The sequence below is a fragment of the Danio aesculapii genome, chromosome 16, assembly GCF_903798145.1.
Source record: "Danio aesculapii chromosome 16, fDanAes4.1, whole genome shotgun sequence".
Classification (NCBI taxonomy): Eukaryota; Metazoa; Chordata; class Actinopteri; order Cypriniformes; family Danionidae; genus Danio; species Danio aesculapii.
This window is the reverse complement of record NC_079450.1, coordinates 24,602,151-24,620,467: the sequence shown is the minus strand read 5'-3', so window position 1 is coordinate 24,620,467 and position 18,317 is coordinate 24,602,151. Positions and strand designations below refer to the sequence as shown.

The 18,317-nt window shown below is 35.8% G+C and overlaps 1 protein-coding gene across 1 annotated transcript; it reads left to right on the top strand.

Annotated features, from left to right (window-relative positions):
* Positions 1-2,509: 2,509 nt before the first annotated feature.
* mlf2 (myeloid leukemia factor 2) lies at positions 2,510-10,539 on the top strand. The gene is made up of 8 exons (XM_056475723.1): positions 2,510-3,277; positions 3,842-3,950; positions 4,412-4,453; positions 4,567-4,620; positions 5,265-5,393; positions 7,200-7,359; positions 7,477-7,694; positions 10,017-10,539. Exons 1-7 carry the CDS (start codon positions 3,234-3,236, stop codon positions 7,689-7,691), a joined length of 753 nt encoding a protein of 250 aa, XP_056331698.1. The 5' UTR covers positions 2,510-3,233; the 3' UTR covers positions 7,692-7,694; positions 10,017-10,539.
* The last annotated feature ends 7,778 nt before the right edge of the window (positions 10,540-18,317 follow it).

The window sequence follows — 18,317 nt, the reverse complement described above, 5'->3', positions numbered from 1 at the left end:
AATTCATGTTTTTTTTTGTTTTGAGGAAGGGGTAGCAGGTTAATTATTCCAATCTGTTGGATCCTTAAATATAATAAAATCTATTTTACCCATAGATTTTTTACAATGAGGAACAAAAAAATAAGTCTGAACAGAATGTCTAACTTGATAATTTAGGGGAAAAAATACAAAATATTGTTGTAAATAATATGGATACTGAAAATGAAGACATTTGAATAATGTAATTAAATTGAAGCCAGTGAATATGTTGTGTGCAAATATGGCCACTGCAACAGATCATACATTAAACAATGATGTGTGTAAAAGAACAACCCAGAACAAATCTGCAAAGTCTATTATATGCTGTATTAAGGGGAGCAGGATCTGATTTGGGCGCACTCTGATAAACAATATCACAATAATCAAAAATTGGCAAAATAAGTTGAAGAGCAAGTTTCTTGCGAACACTAAATGAAAAACAATGCCTAGACCGATATAAGGTACTAAATTCAAAGTTGACTTTACTTACACTTTGATTAATATGTGATTAATTAATTATTATGTGAAGGAAAGTTCAGAATCAAGAATCTGACACATATGACGGTATCATCAGCATAAAGCTGAACACTACACTTATTGAGAATTAACGGTAAATTATTAACATAAATAGAGAAAAGAAGTGGTCCTAGAATTGAAACTTGAGGAACACCTCTTTCTTGAACCAAAAAATCTGAATTAAACCCAGTTAATACTACACATTGTTTTCTATTATGCAAATATGTGTTAAACCACATAACTGCATTTTCAGACAGACCAATAGCATGAAGCTTATCTAAAAGTAAATATCGATCAACTTAATCAAAAGCTTTGAATAAATCAAGAAAAATAGCACTAATTAGTACATTAGTAAACTTAAGTAATGTAGTAGTTGTGGAGTGATTAGATCTAAAACCAGATTGATAAGGTGATAAGATATTTATGCCACTTAAATATTCTGAAAGTTGTTTATATATATATATATCGATATCAGTTGTTAATGCTTCCAGATTTAAAAGAGTACCCCAACAATGACTGAAGCCATAAAAATTAGAGGGTTCATTAAATGGTATAACATAACCAATAAATTTTCAGTGGCCCAATATTTGATACATCTTGAATGTATCGAATTTGATACATCTTGAAAATTCGATACATTTCGAGTCTCGCCACCTCAGTGGCCGAAAATCTATATCAAAACACTTCAAGATTCCTATTGTTGCACATTTCTGCTGTGTAATTATATCTTTTAGATCAATCTAGAGTAAAACAGTCCGGAGCTTATTGTTATTGACATAAATTTTATCGCGATTCGATATAATATTGTTTATCGGCCCAGCCCTACTGTAATATAAACATTTAATGAACATTTTTAATTCAATAATAAATCAAATTCAATATAGCTTTTTAAAAAAAGTTTGAATACTGAGGAATGGAAAGAGTGCGGTCCATAAATCTGAGAATGATAATAAATGCCTGCACGTCTTATTTGTTTTTCTTAGAGTAAAGATATAGTATAGAATATCAAGTAAAATATTTAATACAAAAATTGATCATAATTTAAACAAACACACTACAAAGCTACTAAAACCAATAAATTGTTATTTTTATACATTTTCTGTATTAGCTTATAAATCCCAAAGAGGTGTAAGTCATGGAGGACAAATATAATTTTGTGTTAGCAAAATTTTTTGACAAAACACTGGCTAAATTTTTAGAGTGTGCAACAATAAACAAGAATAATACATTTTTGCTTTTAACTCTAAATGGAATATACTTAAAACTACATGAAACCCAAAGCTAGAAGAGTGCAGAGTGAGAAAATGGTAGTCCAAAAGTCTGAGAGAAGTCCCTAGTCAAATTTCATAATACTTATTTGGTTTTATTACACATTAAATGGCATAGTCACTTCATCAGTCACGTGACCAACTATGGCGAAACGAGTGGCTTTTCCTCTGTCAGAGAAATGTTCTCTCTGTGCATCCTGTGTAGTGCCATCTAGTGATGCGACAATTACAAGCAATAATCTCTATTATTTCTCTTTTATAATCTGGAATAGGATTAATCTCTTTCAATGTACATTTACAATAAAGCTCCATGCACACATACATGTGTGGGGGTTCACTAGTTATTGCATATAATATTGCCAAAACACTAAACATACCTAAACAGAAAATAAAAAGTCCCAAGTAAATATAAAAATTAAATAAAAAATCAGTTAGCTAAAATAAAAGTACATTTTATTTACCTAATATTAAATTATACTATATTTCTGAAAGACATAATATGAACATATACATGTTCAACATACGCAATATATTTATGCACAAGTATTATTAATAACACTGCTGATAATAAAATCAATCACATAACTTTCAAATGACGATAATACACAAGCATTCGTATAGAAAACATTAATTTTGGCAGCAACTTTTATTCTTATTCACCGGAATGTGCGCAGCGCCGTTCCCCTCCTCTTCCTCCCCCTCCCATCCCTCTTTTCTGTTGACGTTTGGCTTTTGTGCCTGTTTCACTAAATGCGCGTAATCTTGCTCTCAAAGGCATCTCTTCCTGCCTGGACTTCGTTTTTTGGTGCCAGCGCGTGACATGGCATCGACCCCGATGTGAAGCGTTTCGAAAAAGACGCGTGAATTTCTCAGAAGCGCAAGATTTTCGCCCAAGATCTTCAAGGTTTTGTTTCCTTTGTCACACTGTCTTCCTGTGCTCATCTGCGGAGGGTATTTCCGTCGGTCCGTCTGCTCTGCGTGCTGCTGTTTTCTCACCAGCTGGACAAAAATCACATTGACCTGTATTTCAGAGCCTTGTTGTGATTTTATACGAATCATTTCCGCGCGCATGTTATTATGCTAGGCTAACAGCCCGAAATAGCTCGCAGGCTGTTTTGGATTAGCACCTGCCTGGAATACTCGATAATATTCGCCTTAATGTAAATGTTCTGCAGAGCTGCTTTAACATATCAGGGTGCTTTGTCCATTTCGCTCGCTAAATTGATGGTTTTGGTTGTGGTTAAGCTATAGGGCGTGCAGGCCGAATTGTGTAATTCTCCAGTTGAGGCTGTTTTGCATAGCTGCCAAAAGGAGCTTGATGATTGGTTGACCAATTAAGGGCCCCAGAGCTGCTGTTTCACTGGGTTTGATTGAAGAGACTGAAGTTTATTTACTTGTGTGACTTGAACCGACCAAGGAAGGAAATCAACAATGTTTCGTTACTTGAATGATGTGGATGACAGCCCGTACATGATGTGAGTGTTAAATCTTTTGGGGTATATGCACAGCTAATGTTTTTCAGCCAATGATAAACTTCAGATGACAGCTTATTGTGACTATTTTCAATTTTATAAGGTTCTTTTTACAGCAACAATGTTATAATGTAATTACAAAACTTACATAGACTTAAGCATTCATTTAGTTGTTCAAGTGTAAAACAAGATGAAAGACTGTGTAACTGCTAGTGCTGTCAGGAGCAGCAGGCGAGTGCAGAAACTCCATTAAAAATACTGTAAAATAAATGATCATATTTTAAAGACATGGCAGGGAAAATGTAATTTAATGCAGTGCTTCTTGTTAGATCATCTGAGACGCACTTCATATCGTATATAAATTAGACATCACTGATTTTAAAAAGAAATCAGACCTTAAACATGGCAATTTTATAATAGAAAGACAGTTCACCAGAAGCACTGAGGCTGGTTGGCTGGAAATGAAAAGTCTGTGTGCATATACCCCATTGACGACATCTATAAAGGGAAATACTGTCAATTTGGATTATTTTGTGACTAAATAAAATCTATGTTATGTTGGGATAGGGATCCATTCGCAGCGCACAGGCACCAGATGAGGAGTATGTTTGGGTCATTCGGGATGGATCCGTTTGCTCTCACCCCGCAGATCCAGCATCCACGTACACGCATTCAGGTACACGTCTGATTTATTTATTTGCATATTTTTGGGCGGAAAATGTAGTATTTAAAGGGATAGTTCAGCTAAAAATCTAAATTGTCATCATTCACTCACTCTTCACTTGTTCCAAACCTGCTTGACTTTCTTCATTCTGTTAAGCATAAAGGAAGATATTTTGAAGGAAGGTGGAAACCTGTAAGCATTGACTCCATAATGTCTGTGATACGGAAGTCAGTGGTTACAGATTTTCAGCTTTCTTCAAATGAATTTCTTTTGTGTTCAGCAGAAGAAAGAAACTTGAAAGGTTTGGAACCACTTGAGTGTGATTAAATGGTGAGTAAATTTTCATTTTTGGGTGAACTACTTCTTTTTTTTATCACTTTCATATATCAGGTCATCCTAATTGTGTTATTATAAGTTGTTAGTGGCTTTTAGGATTGTATTTAATATTAACGTTCCTGTTTTGTACTTTGTAGCCACAAGCTGGAGCCTTGACCCCCTTTGGCATGATGGGAATGGTATGACCATATAGCCTCCTATAAAAACATGTCTATTAGAATTATTATATGATTTAAAGCTGAATTTTTTTCTACATAACATTTTGAGCATTCTGTGTCCTTTTTTATTTCAGGGTGGAGGATTCATGGACATGTTCAGCATGATGAGTGGAATGATGGAGAACATGGTGAGCTTTTTCTCTGGGTTGCAAATAAATACAATGACTTATTGAAACACTGTAGTGTGCATTTCAAGCCTATGTTAACAAAAGCACAATATCCTAAAATCGGAACAATTTTACTACGTAGGATGTACTTTTGAGTTTTTATAACATTTAGGCTTGTTCTGCTTTTGTTTATTCAAGTCAAGATTTATTCACCTGAATGTCTGCACATGTTAGTCTGGTTTTATTTAAAAACGTTTCACACTTTGTCATCAAGTACATAATGATTAAACCAATAGAGATTATTGTCAGGAAAGTAAAATTTTTACAATTTATTTTATTTTAAACACTTGACAACCATTCAGAAAGGCAACCATCCACAGCGCTGTCGTCATTTTAGTTAAAAATCGTTTCCGTGTGTTAATAACAAAATTAGAGTGCAGAATTAGAGTAACAAATACAAAATGGACTTTTCCATAGTTGATCTTGCATATTTGATATCAACACACTTGTAAATTCCCATTGATGCACATTTCTGCTGTGTAATTGGCTCTTAGATTAACATAGAAAAGTAATTGTTATTGACATAAATTTTACCGCGATTCGATGTAATATACTTTATCGGCTCAGCCCTACTTTCATACCTTCTTTTTTTCTTCACTTTGTAGGAAAGAATGTCTGGTTCTCCAAACTGCCAGACCTTCTCCTCCTCGACAGTCATCTCGTACTCCTCCACAGACCCAGGGACACCCAAAGTCTATCAGCAGACTAGTGAATATCGCACTGCTCCCGGTGGTGTAAGAAACACTTTAATGTTTACAGCACAGAATTACCATGTCACACATATATACTGTATGCAAGGGATAATGTAGGTCCAGCCAGTTGCTGTTGCAGAAAAAAAACTCAAGTTGAAGTGTAGTGTTCTTGTATCAGCCTGAAGGGTTTTATTTTGCGATAACAACCGACTGGAAAAAACAAAATCCTACTCAGTAATCAATTTCAAACAAGACAAATGTTTAAGCAACACAGCACAGTCGTACAACTTAAAACATATCTTTCCACAGTTATGAGTGAATGACTCTTACTTGTTGCTGCTTTTTAGATAAGCAAGTTGTGTTAAAGATGTTGTGAGATCTAAATCGGTGTAGTTTTCAACTGTTGGATAATATGAGAGTTTGTGGTTAAAGATAAACATTATGAGTTTTGATAGTAGCTTTAAAAAAAGCAAAAACATTTCTTCGGTGTACAGTTTCAATCCAGCTAAAGGAATGATAACATTTCCTAGCAAACAGTAACGCGGCTCGACTGGAAAAAAAAAAGGCAACACTTGCCAAAAACACCTACACAAAGCAAAGACAAAATGTTGCATTGCTACAAATCACAACGTTTGATGACGCCAAAAGAATGGCGTATCCAAAACTAAAGCCACTTTTTCACTGCATGTTACAGTGTGATTTGGTTTGGTACAGCTCACTTTTGGGGGCTTTTCAACTGTGTTTTGTACCTAGTCCCTGATACATTTAGTAATACCACCTTGGTTGACGTTCCAAGCAAGTTGTTCCATTATCAAAATGTGACGTATACACAGTGCGGATCATCAATTGGTTTGAGAGTATCGCCACTATCAGTGTCATTGGATTTACAAAATTAGTCATTTAGCAGTTACTTTTGTTCTAAGCGACTTACAATTGATTTGTGAAATGAGACGCACAACCTGCTATATATAAAGAGTCAGCAGCATCCACTGCTGTGTTGTTGGTTCCCATGGCAAACCTGTTGGTTTGTGTCAAGCGTTTTTTTTTTAATGTTGTTTACTATGATGCCACAGCAGTTGATGATCATGGCAGAAGTATACCAATAATCCCACCTAACTAAAGTGAACCAAGTCGTTCAGAACCATATGTGGATGCGTAGAACAAACGCGGCTTTAATGAGCCAAGGTCAAAAATGGAGCAAAGAGAAAAAGTGCCTCATTAGCAAATCAAAATATGCATCATACAAGCTGTCAAATCAGGTTGTGAACTAATCCATATCCGCTTGTTAAGTCATGACGAATAGGTGACATATAGAATAGTTTCCGGGTCCAAGCCGCTATTGATTTGAATTGAGAAAATATTCGTTTATGACCACTTTTTAGTCCTATCACACATTAAAGTGATTTTTATATAAAATCATGGTGTACACAACAGTCTCTGGACTTGCTGCATCACAAATGCCAAACTTTTAACAATTTATAAAAAATTTATCACCTTCTTGTCATATTAGGTATGGATTTATATATTGCGATCGGATTTTCGAAAGTATTACAGCGCTTAGTAAACATTTATTATTACCATTTAATGAGTCTCCCCATTCAATTTGCTAGAGCGATTGGACCCGCTTCGCGTGACATCACACTTAATAAGCGGATATTTCTAGGTTTGTGTGTTAAATTTCCCTGTATAAACACTGACCAAATCAGGATAAAATGGATGATTTTCAATTTTGCTCTAGTTCAAACAAACCAAGAGAATGCAGGAGATGTTTTTGTACTGAAGCGTCTCACAGTTGAGGTAGCACAACTGCTGAATCGCCCCTAATTGTTTTTTGATTTGTTTGTTTAGATCAGAGAGACGCGCCAAACGATGCGGGACAGTCAGAGCGGGCTGGAGCGAATGTCTATTGGGCATCACATTGGCGAGAGAGGTCATGTGATGGAGCGCTCCAGGAACCGTCTCACAGGCGATCGTGAAGAGAGGCAGGACTTCTTCAACCTGGAGGAGAGTGAGTCAAATCCCTCTTTCTCTCTACCATTTCCCCCCCTGTAACTACTTACATTTCATATCAGACCTTTGTGAAGAAATTCTCCCATTCACTATTGTGGATATGGTTCTCTTTCAGGTGATGCAGCTGCATTTGATGAAGAGTGGAGGAGAGAGGTGGGCCGGTACCGCCCCCCTACTGCCCGCAGTTTAGATTACGGGCGTGAGCGGGGCGCAGGGGTTGGACAGCAGCTGGCCCTCACAGCACCTCCGAGCTCCTCCTCCTCTCCTTCACCCCGCCACGAGTCTCCACGCCACCATCCTCCTCAATCCCGCCCGCGCTACGACTGGTGAACGGTATGAGTCTTACACTGCCTGAACTCAACTCATCTGTGGAGTAGAGCTGCATGATTCTCCATAAATTGGAGTCAATTTTTGTTTAAAATAAAATTGATCATAACTCGATTATAAATAGACATCAAAACTAACATGTAGTTTAGGAAAAGCTCTGAACAAAATTTGATTGCTGCAGTCAAAACTTAACTTGACTTCAATTAGATCAGTTGTCATATTTGAAAGAACATTTGATTTAATAACCTACATTTCTTTTTTAGCAAATAGCTGTTTCCATGAAGCTTATTTTATGCCCATTTTGGAATATTGGATTTTGAAAACATGCGCACAACTGAGTAGTAGGATACATTTATTATCTAATTTATAAAGTGCATAAACCACATGAAATTGTATTTACCGAATATATTCCAGCATGCACATGTGCACAAGTGATGTGAGTTTTGTTTGAACAGATCATGTGATGAAAATAAGCACAATGAGTCTGCGTTAATGAAGAAACTAGTGGATTAATCACATTGCATGACATCTGAAATGTTGTTTTGGTCATTCTAAAATCCCTTAGCCAAAGTTCGTCATCACAGTGTTCCATATTATTACCTCAGGAACTGTCTTGAGCATCTGCGCTCACAGAGCGGTTTCACACCTCCAAAAGCCACTGTGTGTTTATTGCTTTTCGTTTTCTGAGGTGTAAGTAATTTAATTTATTAGAAAAAAACACAGTGGCTACTCCTTTGGCAACATTTTTTTTCTTTTAGATATTTGGCACCAGTATATCAGGAAGTTAATTTTATTCTCTTTGACTCGTTAGAATGGAAAGGGGGGGTTTATTTGTAAATAAAAGGAATAAAGCAATTCGCCATTTTGGGTGGAAACATAGTTATTGACTGTTACACTAATAGGTGATGATGAATGTAATTGATACCATTTGCATTTGAACCATTATAGGCATGTGACAATAACCGTTTTTAAGGTATAATGTGGTTTGGAAAAGTCAAGGTTTTTAAACCGCCAAAATTTTCTGCTATACCGTTCCTATGGTATGTGAAAGATTTTTAAAAAATGTTTTTTTTTTTTACAGCATCTCCAGCAAAAAACATATCAAAATATGTCATTTTAAATGGTAAAGAAATCTGTGTTTTTTTTAAACTAATGGAGACAGCAGAGGTCAATGAATTATTATTATTATTATTATTATTATTATTTTAATTATTTAGCTGGCCTATGCCAAAACCATTAAGTACGTTGGCTTTTACGTTTAAAAGCGTATTTGCTATTTTCATACCTAATGTAGACATCTTTGTTTTATATTAAAATACATCTCTCGGGATTTATATTTTGCATATGGTTACACAACAAAAAGTTACTGTGTGGTCTGAGCACAGATCTAAATATTCAGTGTTGATATACTTTTCAAAGGTTTAATAAGGAAAGGCAAATCGGTCATTTAGAATTAACGTTTGATTGTGAATGTTTAAATAAAAATGGCAGCGTTTTTTGAGTTTTTAACATCTACATTATAGTGATGAAAGGACAAAATCAACATATTTTAAAATGTCTAGTTGCTTCAGTAGCAAAATAATAAAAAATACATGAAATGCTGATTGATTAAAACAATCAGAGAAAAAATGGATTGATCAATTCGATAAAAGTCTCTGTATACCTTTTGAGTTTTTTTTTTTTTTGTCATTTATTTTTTAGTACAGTGATTATAAATGCATAAGAAAGTCACTGTAAAATACTTTTTTAATTTAATATTGCAATATTTATTTTTAACAATTGATCTGTGATACCTGTGATTGATCTGTGATATTTTAACATCAGGAAATTGTGTTTATATGTCAGTGGAAACACTATTCCTACACACAGTTCTGTCCAAACAGCTTCCAAAAGTTGATTTTGCATCACAGGTCTCTGTATAATGTTCACAGCTGGGTTTTTTTTTATTTGTTGTCTTTTATTTTTTAGTACAGTGATTATAAATGCATAAAGTCACTGTAAAATACTTTTTTAATGTAATATTGCAATATTTATTTTTAACAATTTATCTGTGATACCTGATGTGATTCCAGTGGTTATGAATTATATATTAATATTGCGATATTAAAAACATATTGTCAAACTCATTCTTGAGGTGCAGATGATCACAGAGAGTCGGAACAGATCTTTTAATCTATTTTAATTTATGATTAACAATTGATCTGTGCATATGATTTAATTTATACCACCTTATGATTTATACAAAAAAATAACTTTACCTCTCTTTTGCGATGACGTCCTGATTATGTTTTTACTCAGCCTTCCTTTGTTGTTGTGCGTCTGTTTCAGGTGGAGTTATCTACCTGATGCTGTGAAATGAAAGGAGGAATAGAGAAGAAAATTATAACCGATGGGTCAAATGTTTGATAGATCTGAACTGTCTCAATATGTGTAGTCAGCTTCTTACAGGAACATGTGCTGGCATGAGGTATCATAACACGGGCTGAAGAGTTTTAGAATGCATCCCCGTTGTGTGTAATTCGGCCTGGTCTGTGTACTTCATACCACGTTACTGCTCCCAAAGCATACACACCAGCATTCATCATATTTCAAACAGCTCTTCAACCTTGTGATATATACATACACAACGACATCTTTGTATTTAAATGAATTCCCATGCTTCCAATATTTCAATATCCAAATATTTAATTATACACTACACATATATGCACACACACATGCACACACACACACACACACATTCACCGTAAAGTCCGTATATGTTTGTGTTGACACTAGGGTATTTGTGGGTTTAACTGTACAATGCTGACTAATTAAACTTATTAACTAATAAAAAGACCTTGTTACATCATTGGCTTTGCCGTAGCGTGTGATTTGTGATAGAAATGTACTTAGCAAGCTTGTTTGTCTTTGTTTAGAATGTCTTTTTTGCTAAAGCATGACTTGTTTGTTTACTTTTTATGCATCAAAGAATAATAAATGCAGCATATTAGGGATCATGTGACACTGAAGTCCAGAAAACGAAAACAACGTTAATTTTATTTCATCCCTCTCTTAGAAATGCAAACAAAAATCATGTGTTGAAGCCATTTCGGGAGAGTTTAGAAGTTCATCTTTCTTTAAATGCTCCATTCATTGCGCATGTGTTTTCTTAATTTACTGACTTGCATGCTCGGGACAGCAATGCTTTCAACTTGTTAACAAATGCCTCATGCTTGAATGAATCTTGTGTGCGTTTCCTGTAATGTGGATTTTAGTGTTTATTCTGGTGCTGTGCCTTCCCCCTTGGACGTATATTGTAAGTACATTATGGGAAACATGAATATTGTTTCTTCGAACATTCTAATTCATCAAAAGTTTGTATTCTCATGTTGTTTTGAAGGCCATAACATTCCTTAAACTGTCTTCATTGTTTTTCTTAGTATTATGTGTTCAATAGAGATGTGATTAATCGTTGAATTTTTGATGTGTGGGAATGCATAGTGTATTCTCAGATGTTTATTAGATTTTTATCATCTATTAAAAGTTTATCCTCATTTTAGCCAAGCTGTTTACATTTAGACATCTATTTTACATCTATTAAAAACAAAATTGCTTAATAGGTTAGGGTCTGGGCTCTGTGGTAGCCAATTCATGTGCAAAAACGATGTCTAATGCTCGCTGAACCTCTCAAGAATCCTGGCGTTTTCATCTTGGATTCGGAATATGCCCGAGCCATCAGTGAAAAAACAAAATTCATTGATGCACTAACTTGTTCATTCAGGTATCTTCTAACCAGTGGTGTAAAGTAACAAATTACAAACACTCCATTTACTGTAATTGAGTAGTTTTTCTCGGGAATTGTAATTTCCGAAGTAAATTTTATTTTATTTTTTTCCCTTGAGTTTCTTTTTAGTGCAGTATTGGTACTTTTACTCCACTATTTTCCTTCAACCTGCAGTCATTACATTTTCTTTCTTGTCTATGGGGGATTGGCAAAAGTAGAAAAATCAGTCCTGTGATTCCTGTCCAATCAAATTAGACAGAGAGTAAATCGCATCATACTGTAAAACCTCAAGACAAGGGCGATTTATAAATTGAGTAAACCTTTTGGAAGCATTAACAATGTCCAAGAAGATGTCCCATGTCGACTGTATGATGACAGAAATCATCAAACAGCCTTAATCACTAAACAGAATGAATGAAGAATGCAAGGGCCTAACGAAGGAAGGACTGAACTGATGAATAAAGGAAGGATTCAAGGAAGATTGAACAAACTAAGGAAGGAATGAATGAATGAATGAACAAAGGACCTAAAGAAGGAACAAAAGAATGAACGAGCGAACGAATGGAGGAACAAAGTAAGGAACAAATAAAAGAAGGAAGGACAGAACGAACAAACAATGATGGGAACAAACGAACGAATATAGGATGAAAGTACACTAAATGCACTACAGAATGTTACGTTTACACATCCCTGCAAAAACTGCATGTAAACGCATCAGCTTTTCACAGTGTAATACTCACTTCTCTTGAGTACATTTTAAAAGGGCTACTTTTTACTACAACATACTTTTACACACCTTGCGCTACATTTTTGGGCAAGTAATGGTACTTTTAATTTGAATATGATTTTTCAATACTCTTTCCACCACTGCTTCTAACCTTATTCTTTGGACACATAATGGTGAACATTGACAGACTGCAGCATCCCCAAATCGCAGCACTGACTCATTTGACTATATGACTTTCCATTGCTCCAATCTATGTTCCCTAGCAAACTGAAGCCTTTTTACGATTAGCCTACTGGTGGTTTTCTTAAAGGGCTTTCCTATTTTCACACACATGTGTTTACCGGCACTATGTGGCTCTGGTGATTCCAGCAGTTATGAATTACATAACAATATTACTAACATGCTCTCTTTTAAAAATGTTTTAAATTTATCAAACTCATTCTTGAGGTGCAGCTGATCACAGAGAGTTGGAACAGATCTTTTAATCCCAGTTTCTTTGCAAATCCTGTTTTGTGGACTTTTGTATGCATTACTATGGAGACATGTTAATAAGCTCCTGTCAATTGATTAAGTGGCCAGGGAAAACCACAATCCTAGATCATATAGCGGTGGGCCTCAAAAACGTTGGGATTTGAATCATATTTTAACATCAGGAAATTTAAAACACAAGGAATGTTTATATGACAGTGCAAATACTATTTCTGCACACAGTTCAGTCCAAACAGCTTCCAAAGGTTGATTTTGCATCATAGGTGTCCTTTAAGGCTGCACCAGTTCTAATCTCTTGAGTGTTCTTCACACTGTGTGTCTGGAAATGCTCTTACTTTGTTTTCTCTCCTTTTGTCTCATATAGTTTTTATAATATCTTTTCACACAAACCCCTCTCTTAGTTTGTAATTTATTAGTTTATTCCTGTCCTTCCAGATATGGATGTGTTAACAGAACTTCACCCTACCTCTCTACCTGTTGTTTTCAGTCTAATCCATCATTTGGTCAGTGTACACCATTTGGCATCAGTTGATGTTTTCATTTTGTTTGCTCTGCTACAAGCTCAGGTAATTTTAGCTACATGGTATTTGCACTAGCTTTTACACAAGAATGTACCTGAATATAAAGTGAGGTCCAAAAGCCTTTGCAAAAAGCCTTTGAAATGCATATTAGGATTGATTTTTTTTTTTGTACATTGGTCATGTTTATTCATTCATTTTCCTTCGACTTAGTCCCTTTATTCATCAGGGGTCACCACAGTGGAATGAACCGATAACTTATCCAGCATTTTTTCCAGCAGTTTTGCACAGCGGATTCCCTTCAAGCTGCAACCCAATACTGGGAAATACCCATACACTCTCACATGCACACACATACACTACGGCCAGTTTAGCTTATTTAATTCACCTATAGCTCATGTCTTTGGACTGTGGGGGAAACAGGAGCACCCAGAGAAAACCCACGCCAACACGAGGAGAACATGCAAACTTCACACAGAAATGCCAACTGGCCCAGCTGGGACTCAAACCAACGACCTTCTTGCTGTGAGGCGACAGTGCTAACCACTGAGTCACCATGTCACCTGGCCATATTTACTGTAATGCAAATGGGCAGCTCCTAAAGACAAGGTAAATCACTGGACAGATTGGCTCACTCTATGCAACCCAAAATGCATTTGTGACACTAGAAAATCAAATGAATGTCTGCCAGGCCTTCAGTGAGAATGAACTGAGGCAGTTTTGCTTTTTGCCACAGATCTTGGGTATTTTGTACTGAGAAGGTATATTTTTTTATGCAGGTTATTTCTTTGCTCTTGTCATTTTCCACTTTTATGTTCTCTATTTTTGCCAACTCCTTTGTGAAAAGGGTCAGCGACTTTCCCACAGCAGAAAGCTCTTTACCGCCCGCTGAAGGTCAGTATGATCAGCTTTGGGACAGACAAAAAGAGAAGACTATTGAAAAAAAAGGACCATTGGAACAGGACTTGAAGTAAGTGTTTAAATTGATAGCTCACCCAACAATGATTCTGTTTAGATTCTGTTAGCAATGCCACAGTTTCTTCTGTTGAACCCTTACAAAGATAACTTAAAGAATGCTGGATACCAGAACCATCACTGAAATTGTGTTTTCCCTCATTATAAATTATTGATACCAATGGCTTCCAATATTCATCAAAAAACACACAAAGTTTTGGAACCAATTGAAGGTCCGTAAATGCTAACAGATTTTCGATTTTGGGTGAACCATGCCTTTGAATTGTGTTTTGATGTGTGTTTGGTTTGATTGGCCAAGCGACAGTTCAAAAGGCAAATGGTCAAACTTTTAGCTATACATCTGTGCACGCTTGGTTGAAATTTTTTTAAGGTGCAGGTGATCTGCCAAAATGCTATCTGCTAACATATATCTTTGAAACACAGTCCCTCCCCTGCTGTCCAAAGCTATGCCTCCAGAAATCACGAACGCGCACATTAAAGATGACAGAGACCCACTAGATCATGTCATTCGACAGTTGGAAAACTGTATAGTACTTGATAATACTACAATTTCCACGAAAAACTATTATATCTAGCACATTTTCAGTTGTGTAACAAGCAACACTTGCCATAATGTGCAATATTTCAGGCATGCAAGGATCCCTGGTCCCACTCTTTCACGTGCTTTGTCCTAAAGTGACAATTGTCTGCTTAGTGGTTTCCTGGGTGCAGGATTAACACTAATTACTAAGCCATACATGCTATTTCAGACCAAATATTTAGAGTAGCATGATAAACAATATAGGGAGCGTGTCACAGTTTGTCAATGTTCAAAAATGAACCAATGTGATGTGAATATAAAACTAGCTTCAGCTCAGTAAAGCAGGCTAGGCTGAATAGCACTATTTACTGATGGTTTGTTGTTAAACTAAATAAAAATCTACATAATCGATGCTGTAAAATGTCCCTTATGAAACTAAAAATGGTCACATGAATCACTCGCCGGAAGATTTCAGTGGCTAAACAACAATTCTGTGCATATAGCCCATTTGTAACAACAACATCTACATAAGCTTTGCTTGACTAAAATAGTTTTAAAACATAACATCACCTGTCTAAAAGAAATACTTCAGTCATGGTGTCGTCCTTCCTCCAGCATGGAAAAGTAACTCCAATATTGATTCAGGATTTTAAAAAGTTTTGATTCAGCATTTGATTTTACCACTCTCTCTCTCTCTCTCTCTCTCTCTCGTGTACATGAAAGCAGTGCACGTGCATGACCAAACTTCGGATATGCGTAAATGGCTGCACAGATGTACAAATCTACATTTGTTTACAGACAGTTTGGGCTACTTATCAGAATTATGGCAATTGTTGGCCTGACAAATTTTAATTGGATGAACATTTTTTAGTCTTAACAAAATATAAAAATACATTTAAAAAATACATTTAGCTCATTTACTTTAATCAGTACTATTGGAATGTAAAAAGACACTTTCAACCAGCACAACAAAAATGTTTCTGAAGACAATCACCTACTGCACCTTTAAATTATTCTTTTGAACAAAATTGACCCTTTTAATTACATTTGTTAACAGTGATACTTGGCTGTCTTTTTAAAACCATTTACTGAATAGATTAATTCAAATAACTGATTCATTTGATTTATGGGTAGCACATTCAAGAAGGTCGCTGGTTTGAGCCTCGGCTGGGTCAGTTGGCATTTCATGTTCGTGTAGGTTTTCTCCAGGTGCTCCGGTTTCCCCCACAAATCCAAGGACATGTGGTATAGGTGTATTGGGTATGCTACAATTGATCGTAGTGTATGTGTATGTGTGTGAATGAATGTGTATGGATGTTTTCCAGTGATGGGTTGCGGCTGGAAGGGCATCCGCTGCGTGAAACAAATGCTGGATAAGTTGGCGGTTCATTCCACTGTGGCGACCCTAGATTAATAAAGGGAATAAGCCAACAAGAAAATGAATGTATGAATGAACACATACTTACATGTGTTGTTTCGAGACTCGAGCCGTTGGTTTTAATTTTGGTTAGTTTCTAACTATTTGCGTTAAGTAGAAATCCCATGCAGCAATATTGTAATTTGAGTCACTACTTCTACTTACTACTGTTTATTAAACTGTTGTCTTGAAGCAGCATTGTAAAATTTGCTCTTCTAAATATAACGTGTTAAAGCTTAATTTTGCATTTAAAGATCATTTCTGAATATTACTAATGGAATGGGTTAAATTTATGTTTTTTTAATCATACTACACTGCAACCAGACATTTATCATTTGCTTCAGATGTATGATTATGGCTTATATGTTTTCTAAATGTAACATGTTGCATCTAACATATAGTTTGTTTATTTGATGCGTGCTGTAATGTTTTGCTGTAATGAACTCGAACCCATAAATAAGTGAACATAGCTCCCTGATACACACCTGCAACAGTAAATCAATGCAAAGTACCTCTGCAGGCAGACTGAGCCGCTTGTGCTTCAAACAGTAGTCAGACGGCAGACATGATAACGCACGCGCACTTCTGCGAGCCTGGTTGCTATGGTTACAACACAATGGGAGCCGGGACAGAGGTCTATTCGAAAGGAAGGGAAAAAACTGCAGGAGAGAGAGACTCAGGGAGATGGAGTGTGCATATGTGTGTGTGTAAGAGAGAGAGAGAGAGAGAGAGAGAGAGAGAGACCGCTTGACTGGTCACTCTAGTGCAGTCTTACAAGAAAGTCCAGATTGTAGACAAGCCTTTTTAGTCTAATGACATTTTACAATAGAAGGTAGTAGGAAAGTTGCATCAGGAGGAATTAAATCCACTATTTGAAAAAAAAAAAAAAAAAATTAATAGAAAAATGAAATAAATGTAAAACAAACAAAAAAATTCATCAAGAATCATGAAGTATTTATTTAATATTAATCTATAATTTTATTTCTTTTTATTTATTTATAATCTATTTTTTAATCTAATCTATTTGCCTTTGGTATATTGTAATGTTTTTGTTATATTGTCTCAGTTCAGTCTTAAATATAAAGATTCTTTATTGGCATCGGAGATTTCATTAATAACTTTCAACATCCGTGAAACCTTTTTATTGCATAAAAGGTTTTATAGAGTCTAAATTGTTCTTTAGATCAATGAAATGCTCTAATCACGTTTTTTAAAGGTTCTTTTGGGGAATCAAAAAAATGGTACTTCTGTGGCATCGCTGCAAAAGAAATAATTTTTTTAACTTTGTTTAAGAGAGTTGAGGCAAGCACAGCCACATCTGAGCCAAGCTGCTAAAAAGACATATTATAGGTAAACTAAAGACAAAAGTCTTGTCGTTGACCCAGATGTAAGAGCAACAAATAAAAATTCTAGTTGGTCATTTGGAAAAGTGGCAGAAGGTAGATTTTCTGATGAATCATCGGTTGAACTGCATCCCAATCATCACAAATACTGCAGAAGACCTACTGAAACCTGCACCCCATATTCTCACAGAATAAGTTTGATGAAGAATAAATCATGGTTTGGGGTTACATTCAGTATGGGGGCATGCGAGAGATTTGTAGAGTGGATGGCAACATCAGCAGCCGGAGGTATTAAGATATTTGTGCTGCCCATAACATTACAAACCACAGGAGAGGGCAAACTCTTCAGCAGGATAGCGCTCCTTCTCATACTTCAGCCTCCACATCAAAGTTTCTGAAAGCAAAGAAGGTCAAGGTGCTCCAGTATTGGCCAGCCCAGTCACCAGACATAAACATTATTGAGCATGTCTGGGGTATAGTGGAGGAGGAGGCATTGAAGATGAATCCAAAGAATCTTGATGTACTCTGGGAGAACGCAAGAACACTTTCTTTGCCTTTTTAGATGACTTTATTAATCAGTTATTTGAGCCATTGCAGAGATGTATGGATGCAGTTATCCAAGCTCATGGGAGTCATACACAATGTTAATTCTTTTTACACTGCACCATGACTTTATATTGTATACTGGACATTATTTCTGTTAAGTGACAAGATTTTTGTCTAAGCAAAGTCAGACCTTACTGTCCTAATTAACTAAAAATCAAGGCATGGTCCTATTTTATTTAAGTAAAAGCGTCATAGAGTCCTTTGCCTTTCATATAAGCCACTTCTGATACCAAATGATCAACTAGAAGTCAAGTTATTATTTGTAGTT